At 44.4% G+C, this 11,796-nt stretch overlaps 1 protein-coding gene across 1 annotated transcript in view; it reads right to left on the minus strand.

Annotated features, from left to right (window-relative positions):
- LOC120046589 (ankyrin-3-like) overlaps window positions 1-8,941 on the minus strand; it is a 144,415-nt gene extending 135,474 nt beyond the window's left edge. Inside the window, exon 1 of the mRNA XM_038991954.1 lies at window positions 8,822-8,941. Coding sequence (XP_038847882.1) covers window positions 8,822-8,941 — 120 coding nt within the window. The remainder of the gene's footprint in view (window positions 1-8,821) is intronic.
- Window positions 8,942-11,796: the final 2,855 nt, after the last annotated feature.

Raw genomic sequence — 11,796 nt, forward strand, 5'->3', positions numbered from 1 at the left:
CATTCCATCCCGCGCCGGAGGCCAGAGTTCGAAAGTCCAGAGCGAAGTCTTGTGCGCTCCTCATCCCCTATCTGAGATAATACAAGCGTTCCCCAGCCGCTCTCCCTTCAGGTGGATGATCGAAAACTGCCCGGAAGCGGCGGGTAAAATCCTCATAATTGTCCAACGTCGGTCCTTCCCTTCCCCAGACTGGGTTGGCCCATTCGAGTGCTCTACCAGTCAGACAAGAGATGAGGGCGTTTACACTCTTGCGTCCCGAAGGAGCTGGGTGAACGGTTGCCAGGTAGAGCGCCAGCTGGAGTAGGAACCCCTGGCACCCGGCAGCCATTCTATCGTATACCCTCGGGAGCGCGAGCCGAATCCCACTGAATCCAGGTGAAGGAGGGGTGGACAGCGGTGTGGGTTGTTGTGGGAGCTGGGGTGATGATGATGGGGTTGCTGGAAAAACCCCTCTCTCCCATCGCTCCATGGTTTGCAGCACGCAATCCATGACTTTGCAACATAGTCGCATGCTGCTGGACGCGCTCCTCCATAGGTAGAGGAGGGTTGTGTGCACCTGCTGACTCCATTAAAGGTGCATGTTTCTGTCAGAGTCTAGGTGATGTGGGTAAGGCGGAGTCAGGCGCAGGACACAGAGATGAGTAATAATAGTAACTTTACTCAAAAATGATCTTCCAACAAGGAGAATGAAAATCCAGAATCACATAAACGAGACAACTGACAACAATAAACACGCACAAAACCATGATGGCTCCAGAGGGTTAAATAGGGAAATAATTCAAACGTAATGGGAACCAGGTGTGTACAATACAGACAAAACAAATGGAAAAAGAAATGTAGATCGGTGGAGGCTAGAAAGCCGGTGACGTCGACCACCGAACGTCGCCCGAACAAGGAGAGGCACCAACTTCGACAGAAGTCGTGACACACTCATGGGGACTTTACATCACTGCCAAGTGTAAGAGCAGACCTATGAAAATTCTAGCCCTTCAACTGCTGCCATAGAAGTGCCCATTCAAGAAGGCTCAAGGTCATTGGCCACAGATAAAATGACGTCAAACCATGTTATATCTACAGTAGCTTTGATTGGACTGATCATGTCAACATCATACTTTCACAATCTTAGCTAGCAAGCTAGCAGTCATCATCATGAATGAAGTCGACAATCTACTGGCAAATCCTTTTTAATTCTTGTCATATGAAGAGTAATAATGAAGAGAAATTACAGATAAAATGTATCGGTGCTCATCGGCCATTGGGCATAAACATTACACAACAAGTTGGAAATCGCAAATTCAGCGAGTGGTTTGGAAGGAATCAGTGACCGTGGCTGTGTGGTCCCAAATCTGGGATTAAGGGGCTCTTTTCCAAGTTTAAAATGATAAACATTCAACATTGGCCATGCTGTCAATGAAGCATTTTTTGTGCCACGCTCAAAACAACTGTTAACTCGGAGGACAGCCACGCCACCTTTCTGTTTAAGTTAGCCGAGCAAAACAATGTGAGTCCAAAATGTATTGTATGCTGCTTCATAAATTATGTAATATGCCAGGGAGATATGTATACTGTAGCTAAGAAACTAATACTAAGTGTATGTTGTGTAATAAGATGTTAGTGGTCCACGTGCCTCACCATAATAATTTGGTCTATTTCTTAATTTCGCCTACTGTTCTGACTGTTTTACTGTAGCCTATAACCTGTTTTAGAGGAATGTAATCATCGAATATTGTAAGAGCTTTCATTGTCTGTCTATATGCCCCCTTTATTTATCCTACGGTTTTAACTTGGTGTATAGGGAGAACACTGTAAGAACGGCCCATGTTCTGAATTCTGTCAGTGTACATTTCAAAAGTGCTGAATAAATAGTTATATTGACTAACGTTACATCTGTCCTAACTCGCTCATTGTCTTCATCGATATTACGGATCGCCTCTTATCCGCTTGTCGTCCCCTTGTGCCATAGTTTGTACATCTCAATTGTTAGTAGAAGCCACATTTGTTAAAGCAAGTCAGCCATATCAGCTATGTTTTTTTTAAAGGCAGTAAATGAGGCTGAATGAACTGTTTCGCTGCCAGACAAGGCTCCGCTGACAGCCAGGTGTAGCAGTGGTAGATGTTGGGACTGCTGTTGGGACAGCTTTATGTAGGCCCTAACAGTTTTTGGCCACCGTTTGTCACCGTTATAGTGCAATTAATGTATTGTTTAGTGTTGTGTTGTGTCGTGTCGTGTAATGGCTTTGCTTGCATGCATTCCACTTTTATTTAAGATTTACATGCTAAAATTGCCACTGCAGCACAGAACAGCACAAGATAGTTTAGTGGGCAGTGTTATCCACTGCTTTTCTGTTTCTCCTCCTTTCACTGTACTCTCATGTGACACACATTTTAGAAATGTTAACATTTCCATGCAGAATCAAATTACCCCTCAACAAAGACTCTGTTCATTTCATGCTCAATTGCGTCCAAGAGAAAACATTATTTCTTTCCTCAGGGGTTGTTGTACACAAAACAAAGCTTTTGTCCATGCAGTGATACAGCAGTTTGTGTCTGAGACAAAGAGTATTCACACTCTATGCCACTCATTCTCTCAGAACATTCAAAACCAGGTAACCATATAGTCTAAATCAATTCAGTTGTCCAATCAATTCAATTCAATTGTCCAATCAATTCAGTCAGTCTGGTATAGAGCAAGGCGCCATAGATATGGAGCAGGTAGAATGGATCCAGCTCTCTATTTCACATGATTTGTCTGGGATCACAGAACCAAATAGAAAAACAAGCTCTCCATGTTTAAAATAGAACAAAGACTAACCAAATAAATGCTGAAACACTGGATGCCATTTATGTGAGACATACTGATTGTTGTGTGACACCAACACGTGGGGGTAAATAAGGGGGTAGCTGGAGAGACAGAATGCATTTTTCTCTAATCATCAATCTATGTCTTTAATCATCAATCTGTGTCTCTGAGAGAGCTGACTGTGGAGGAGTGTCTGCTCTGTGATTGTCATCTATCTGCCCACAACACAGCCCATTTCCAGACCATCAGGACACAGAGCCAGGCTCCGACTGGCTGACTCTGCCCACAAAGAGAGGCCTATTTCTGGGGGCCAAGGATGGCCAGAGTGGGTGGTAGAACCAGGGTCTTAATAAAAGTTCAAATAATCAAATATAGGCCTAGAATCTAAACACTGTTCAAATGACACAAAAGATAGTGCATATCCTTTGGGATTTTTGTCATTACCTTGCATGGCTCTAGTAGAGATGTTTAGTTAAATATATTGTATTTATTCCCTCCGCCTTGTGGGATGACATAGATCGATTAAAAAGCCAATAACAGACACACACTCTCCATTACACACAATAGAGAGGAGGGGTTTGGCAGGAGAGCGAGGGGAATGGGGAGCATGGTCGAGGGTATGTGTGTTCTTGTGGGGGACGGGGATGGGAACGGGGGGACGGGGGGGTTAAGAGCCTGATGGAGGAGGCCTGGCCTTGATACACAGCGGGGGATTAATGAGTGTGACGATGCCGGGCAGGGGGAAGAAAGGGAGGCTGTACAACACACACTCCAGTGCACATGCCCTGCTGCTATGGTTGGTGGTTGGCCCCAACTGGCTGGTGTGTGTGTGTGTGTGTGTGTGTGTGTGTGTGTGTGTGTGTGTGTGTGTGTGTGTGTGTGTGTGTGTGTGTGTGTGTGTGTGTGTGTGTGTGTGTGTGTGTGTGTGTGTGTGTGTGTGTGTGTGTGGACGTGTTTAACTATACTTGTGTGTGTGTGTGTGTGTGTGTGTGGACGTGTTTAACTATACTTGTGTGTGTGTATGTGTATGAGCGAGTGCATATGGGGGACAATCCTATTGAGAAGGGGGGGGGGGGGGGGTTTGAGGGGCGAGTGGAGAAGGGGGGTTTGAGGGGCTGTGTCGGGAAGCGCAGGCAGGCTGTGGGGGAGGAGGTGGGCTTTAGCTTTTAGCTACTGTTGATGAAAGATGAGGACTCATCACTGCATTAATGTGTGTGTGTGTGTGTGTGTATTGTGTGGGGGTGGGAGCTCAACTCTTCAAATGCACAGCATCCCTATGGCACTTCAGCAGCCTACTCCTAATGCTTTCCTTTAGCTCTTCACTACCCATTTCTAGTCAGTTGTAATATTTCCTTTATCCCATTCTCTCCTCTCCTTAGTTCACTACCGCACCCGTCCTTACCTCTCCTTCTTTCCCCTCCTTTTCACCTTTCCAGATCGTCTCCTGTCCTGCCTTCTCATCTCATCTCCTCCCCCATCCCCCCTTTCTCCTCTCGTCCATTCTTGCCCATGTCATACCCAACCCTGAGCACTTCATTAAACAGGATAAATAATAGGAGCCAGGTCTCTCTCCCTCGTTTCTCTTTCTCTCTCTGTCTCTCGCTCTCTCTGAGTTCTATAAACACATCATCTCATGCCTTAGGATTGGTTCTACAGTCGCCTACAGGATTGTATGTAGAGCAGCAATGGCTTCAAAGCAAGGCTATAATGATATTCTCCTTATAAGGCTCTAACCATACTGTCTGTCCTTACATGTTTATAGTAAGTGGAATTTCTAATGCACATATTGCATTTATAATGTAATAATGCATAGCTGTTACTATGTAGGCTAAGAATGAAAGGATTATGCTATTCTGTTGCTATGTAGGCTAAGAATGAAAAGACTATGCTATTCTGTTGCTATGTAGGCTAAGAATGAAAAGACTATGCTATTCTGTTGCTATGTAGGCTAAGAATGAAAAGACTATGCTATTCTGTTACTATGTAGGCTAAGAATGAAAAGACTATGCTATTCTCTGTGAATTTGAACAAGAGGGAAAATGGCACGCTGATATGTCTTAATAAATTACTAGAGAATAATACAAGATAAATCTTGCCATTAAAGCTCTCATGTACAATCAAAGTCTGCTACGCCACACACCAAACTGAGAGATTCAGAGTTTATACACACAGCATAAGCATCTAGGCTAATGCTCAATACAGCCTCGGAGACAGACAGCCTCTATGAGAAAGAGCAGCAACAGACTACAGGACTACCACTGAGCTGAGAGAAGAGAGGAGGACGACACTCACCTTCAAATGACCTTTAGGCCTAACATCTCTCTCTCTCTCTGTCTCACACTGTCCATCTCTGAGATGACACCCAGAACATGGTAGATTTTGACAATAACATGAAAGCTACACTGGAGCCTATTTTTTGCAGTAACATCCTCTGTGTTCTATTCCACTCCACCAGACCCATTTCCATTCACTTCCAATCTCTAGTGTACCATAGAGATGACATGGGTTATGGTGTACCATGCCAGTAGTAGGACAAACATACCTGTCTTGTGTAGTCTCCAGTTACAGCTTTACACGACTGGGCCAATCGATCGATAATTACAACAATCCCTATTATGGCGTCTCATAGGCCCTTGGAGACTGGATCTATTGCAGTGAGATAGATAGCCATTCAGAATAGGGCAGTATGCTGTAGATTGAAGGGTTGAGGACTATGGGTAACAGTCTACTGTTCGCCAGAAATAAATGGCTTAAGACTTTGGAGGTGCCAACATATTGAATGCAACTGAACGAAAGCAATCAATGATCAGATCAAATAAAGGTTTGACTTCGTTTTAACCAGAATTGTTAAACTACACTAGCAGCGTAGATGTTCCTGAAAAGCAACGCTGGGCAGAGGGTTTCAGTTTAGCAGTTTAGCATTTAGTTTGATGAGGGGCCTGCCCATTTGACTGATGAGTGCTTTCTCTAGGTCGCAACTGCACCCCTGGGACTGGTCCTGGATCAGCCGCAACACACACAGCAATTATACTTTGGCGGGTTAAGGAAGGATCATTCTCTCTCTCCACATACTGTATCTCTTGTGTTAGATAAGGACTGTTCCTAAATCAGTCTGAATCTGAATCCTCTTACAGCAATCATTTATTTCGGATAAGGATGATAATTATCATTCATTCACGTTTCTGAGTAGAAGAAAGTGCTAGAGCCTACATCACATCACTTCAACATGTGGCCTGACAACAAAACCTGTGATGTTCCCATCAGGTAGATTAAATCATGCAGAACTGCTATGTAACAATTACGACCCGGCATTTGGCAGGATTTTTAAACTCACACTTCCCGGCAGCCATCTTGGTGACAATTGTGTAATACTGGGTGGTGTTCCTAATGCCAATCCAATTAGCTTAGGTATGCATGAGGTATGCATGAGGTATGCATGAGTGCAGAATTCATTAACCTCCATCTTTATGGACGGGTAGGGGGGAGGGGGAGGAGGGAAAGACAGGAACGACTGCTCGTTCTGCCTGACAGAGGAACGACTGCTCGTTTTGCTTGCCCCAAAACGGAGGGAAATCAATGAGAATAAGAGAGGGATAGAGAGAGAGAGAGAGAGAGAGAGAGAGAGAGAGAGAGAGAGAGAGAGAGAGAGAGAGAGAGAGAGAGAGAGAGAGAGAGAGAAACACAGAGAGAGAGAGGTAAACAGCGACAGAGAGAGAGAGGTAGACATAGAAAGAGAGAGAGGTAGACAGAGAAACAGAGAGAGAGAGAGAGAGAGAGAGAGAGACAGAGAAACACAGAGATAGAGAGAGAGAGAGGTAAACAGAGAAAGAGAGAGAGAGAGAGACAGACAGAGACAGAGACAGAGAGAGAGAGAGAGAGAGAGAGAGAGAGAGAGAGAGAGAGAGAGAGAGAGAGAGAGAGGTAAACAGAGAAAGAGAGAGAGGGGGAGGGTGGGGGAGACCCATTTTGTGAGCTACACGTGCTCAGTCTGGTTAGAAGAGGATGAGTGCCTCCCATCATCCCTAAAGGCTGCCTCCTCCTAGGTCTCCTTTTCCTCTCTAACACCTACAGGAGTCTCTTCTTACTACTGTTGCTATTACCGAGCTCTAAGAGAATCTCTGAGATAATAATATTTTAAGTAAAGGGGGTATGATAACCTGTGTGATAAGGTAACAGTGACCCCTCCCTCCCCCTCCTTTGCTTCTAGTATAAGGTCTGGGCTTGATTTACCTGACCTCTCCCATGTTCCCCCTCACTGTGTCTGTGTCAGTAGGAGGTATCTCATTCACTGGTAGGCTGCGATACCCCCATGCACAGCATCTCCTTCGGCGGTGAGGAAGGTTAGTGGTCTCCTCTGCCAAAAACAATCCAACAAACACCTCCACTCCATTAGGCCCATACAACACTGAGTGAAGGCTGATAAGAGAGGCAGGCAGGCTCCTCTGTCAGCAATTTCTCTCTCTCACCTTCTTTTTCTCCTCCTCTCTCACTCCTTCTTTCTCTCTCCCAATCTCTCTCTCACTCCTTCTCTTTTTATCTCTCCAATCTCTATCCTTCTCTTTCTCTCTCCCATCGGAGGCCCACCAGACAGGAGTACTGTAAACAACACAGGCTAAGCTCAGCCAAGCCCATAACGTAGAATAAAAACAGGATAGGAGATAGACTGGATGTTCTGAAGCAAAAAACAACTAGGCTAATACAGTAGTGTAAAAAAAGGAAAAAGGAAAGGTTTGAAGGTCCTGTGTGTTTGTTATTAGGCATGTGGTGTGTGTGCATTAAACACATTTCCATTTCCGCTTATCAACAGAAGGAGCATATTAGGTGTTTATGCATTTGTTTGTGTATATGAAAGAGAAAGAGACAATGAGAGAGAGGAAAGAGAGAGAGAGAGAGAGAGATAAAGAGAGAGAGAAAGTCACAGAGAGAAAGAGGGGGAAAGAAGCATGAGGACAGGACGAAGGGGAAACTGATTATCAGAGTGGAGCCTGCCAAACTTGCACCAATCAATAAATAAAGAAGAGCTCCCTCAGCCTCACATGAAATATGAGTCTTTATAATAACGATAATAATGTCTCCCATGGACATCAGGAACAAACACACTCTCAAACACACACACAAAGATTATGTACACAAAGATTATGTACACAAAGATTATGTACACAATTAAAGAAGTTCAATCAGTCACCTAAAAGGTTTTTTGTTAAATAAATAATATTATCAGAAATGTAAAAAAGCCAACATTGTTTATGCTGGGGTCCAATAACATTATCTATGGACCATAATTAAAACCGACAGACCATTGACAATAAATGTCAGCCTTATTGAATAGATCTCATGGGTGAAATAATTGCATCCAGTCAACATCAAGCAGTGGATGCTTTACTCAAGACATATTCTAGCTATTTATGAACTCGAGCTATTTGTCCAGCAACACCACAGTGATGTGCGTACAGCAGGTCAAATAACAAGCATTAAAACACTTGTATCCTCCTCCATCATATGAAAAGCTTTGTCATCAATAAATGATATCAATACGCATTATCCATGGACGTCTGTACAGACATCCAGCCTTACACAGATGCTCTCAACTGGACAACAACACAACCACATGCCCAGAACAGTACAGAACTCTTTGAATCACTAAGGAACCTGGAATAGTTTGGATCAGTACCATACCCCTGTCCACGTTAAAAGCTGTAAGATCAAGGTTTTTTGAATCAGCACACTAAGAGATGCTGATTTTGGAGTAAGGCAGTGGTGGTGATGTTGTAGTATTTGGGGGAGCCCCGTGCTTATGCTGTAAATCAGACAATGCTGTTAGAAATTCCAAGTGTGACCTTATCACTGCGCACCACGAAGGCCCAGGCAGATACTTTACTAACAGGTGAAATTCAACAAGGTTACATGCACTCGAGCACACACTCAAACACACACATGCTGCATGTGCCTGTGTGTGTGTGCTGCCCATATAAACACAATGGGGATGTGGCTGAGCCGGGAGTCTCACTCCAGGGATAGTACCTTTCTCTTTTGTTCCCGGGACGCAAGTTTCTTAATTCTCCTTTTCTTTTCTTTCTCATCCTCGATAGCATTGACATCCACGTCCCGGTTCTTCTTCAATGCGGAGGCTGCGTGAGCCATGGCGGAATAAAAACGGTAGAAATCCCAGGGAAGTGGAAGCCAACGATCTCAGAGAAAAAGATAAGGAAAGGGAAAAAGTGTAGGGTTCCGTCCTGACAAGGAGAGTGTCGGAGAATAAGGTTCCCTTCTCAGTTAGGGTGAAAAGATGAGAAACCAGCCCCTCCTGTGTCTGTGTCATCCACTATCAGTGTAGAGGTAGTGTATCTAGAAGCGAGAGAAGAGAAGCCGGATGGAGAGACAGCATCACCAGGCACAGAGGTGAAGAGGAGAGATCCAGTTACTACGGTAACCACCCTCTGTTTCTAGCTGTCCTCTTCACGTTCCCCTCCTGGTCCATGGCGGCACCTGGGTCGGTGCTCCGCGTGGATCTGTGTGTGTGTGTGTGTGTGTGTGTGAGAGAGAGAGAGAGGGAGAGAGTGTGTGTGAGTGAGTGAGTGTCTGAATGGAGTGTGAGGGAGCCAGCTGGGGTAGGCAGGGACGGGGAATGTGAGGGAGAGTGCGAGTGTGTGTACGGCTATGAGTGTGTGTGTACTTCCCCCAACCCACTAGCTGGAAGTGCCCAAGTGAGAGATGGGATAGGGGAGACAGTGTAGATGATGGAGGGGGAGGTGGGATGGCCCTGATGGTAGTTTTCTGTCCCTCACACACACACACACACACGCACGCACGCGCGCGTGCGGTGGTAGGAGGGGGAGGAAGTAAAAGACCTATCCAATCATATTCAGAGCTGAGCCTTTTTTCAATTTTACTCTATTATTGTACAAAAGATGGCTGATTGTATAGCTTTGGAATACTAACTGCTGTCTGTGTCTTTTTAAGAATGACAACAATAACTTTTATTGGGTCATACATTATCAGAAAGAAAGGAGAAAAGGTCCTAATCACCGACATACTAATGCTTATGCCGAGAGAAAACAAATGAATGAAAACTGGTTTCCTTTTCCCCCTATACCAGTTCTTCAAATGTGCTGATACAATAACTGAGATTCTTTGTCCCTACACTGTGGTCATTATGCCATCTGAGGCCAGTGCCATTTTGATGGAGGGTGAAATGGGATCAGGGGACCTTTTGTTTCACCAAACATAATGGCTCTTTGTTGAAAACAGAGACAGAGAAAGAGGGAGGAAGGGAGAGAAAAGGAAGAAAGGAGGAGGATATCCAAAGCAGTGTAAGAGACAACTTTAGACTGGGTTCGATTTTTCAGGGAGAGAAAGTACAGAAACATGTTATTTACAATGTCATTCAGGTCCACTGCTCACATCAAACATGGCAACGTGGAAAAGGGAACGGCCATCTTTGTTTTCTCTGTCTTTGCTTCAACACCTGAGCGCTTGCGCCCCGGTCCTTCACCGGCGCATGCCTGGCTCTTTCTGCCTTTGCTTTTGTGTGTGTGTGACCGTATGTGTATTTGAGAGGAAGAGTAGAAAAGAGAGAAAATAATCATCCCTCTTTCTTGTCAGGAAGAGGGCTGCCACACACACAAGGGACACATAACAGGTTTATTCTCCGGACACCAGCCATGTAATGATATGAGCGTGAAATCCCTTTTTCTTTTTCTTTTATCCCTTTCTCTTTTTATAGCGACGCAGACACCAGCTTCAGGGGCGCGGCCCTAGCTCCCCATCATACATCAGGGGGTGTCACATTATGCCACATTATCATGTTGTTGCTAGGCGAGGACCAATGGTGTTGCTCGGGGTGGCTGGTGGTTGAGGAGCACAGAAATGTAACAACACCAGTTGGGGGGTGCATGTAGGAAATCACAAGAAAACCAACCACCATTCCTAAAAATCCTTTCTCAATGAGAAGCATGCAGAGAGACAGAGAGAAAAGGAAATGTTTCCCTGTGGATAAGAAAAGATCATCCATACAATGAAAAGCTTGTGCTGGAATGATATCTGAGACATAAATATAATTTGTACTCATATGTTGTAATATATAGCCTTTCAGTACGTCATATAACAGCCTATCATTGTAAAGAGGAATATTGAGAAATGCTTGCTAAGTGCGTACAACATCCATAACCATTAGACAGACCCATATTCAGTGGTCAAAGTCACATAGAAGGGCTCCAATAGTCCCAATAGCTTTTGCTGTCATCAGACTAAATGTGTCCACTGTCCAGATTAAAACAACCTTGGGCAGAGCTGGCTTGATTCCAGTGATGGACTTTTAATAGACCCATTTCACCTTCACTCTAAGCAACAAACCATATCAATACAGCTACTGAACTGAAGAGTTTTAATTGGACAGTAAACGACTCAACAACAACAATACAGGAAATAGGCTACTTGCTGCTTTGTGCAAATCGATTAGGCTATGCCATGTCTTGCCAGGTTAACGACAAGTTACTAACAGCTAAATATCTCTATGACAGAAAAGTTAATTTGATGTAAAGACAATCTTTAAAAAATTATCTACTCTTACTGAAACACGTCCCTCGAAGAGTGACAGCTGTGTTTAGTCCCTAGCTTGCTGTCTCTCTTATGTTTTGTTCATCATGAATGCGTGTGATTGCTCCCCTGGGTGTAACAGAAGCGTTCCCTGTTCCCTGTGTTCAGTCTTATTGACCTTTTGACCTCCACAGCCACAACATTTTGTACTAGCGACACCAAGCACACAGCCTCAGACAAAGACGGCAACACTGTGCATCCGTTACAGACTGAAGTAGGTCGAAGTGAGGTTAAGAGACATTCTCTAAATAGAAAGTGGTGATGACTGCATTCAAAGGCATAAAGTTTGTTTCTGACACTGAATATGTTTACAAGGTCTAATTGAGGGAAAGAAGCAAAGGTTCCCTGGTCAAATGCCAGAACTCTCACAGCAAAAAGCTAGAGGAAGATACCGGAGTCGT

This window comes from Salvelinus namaycush, chromosome 4 (assembly GCF_016432855.1).
Source record: "Salvelinus namaycush isolate Seneca chromosome 4, SaNama_1.0, whole genome shotgun sequence".
Classification (NCBI taxonomy): domain Eukaryota; kingdom Metazoa; phylum Chordata; class Actinopteri; order Salmoniformes; family Salmonidae; genus Salvelinus; species Salvelinus namaycush.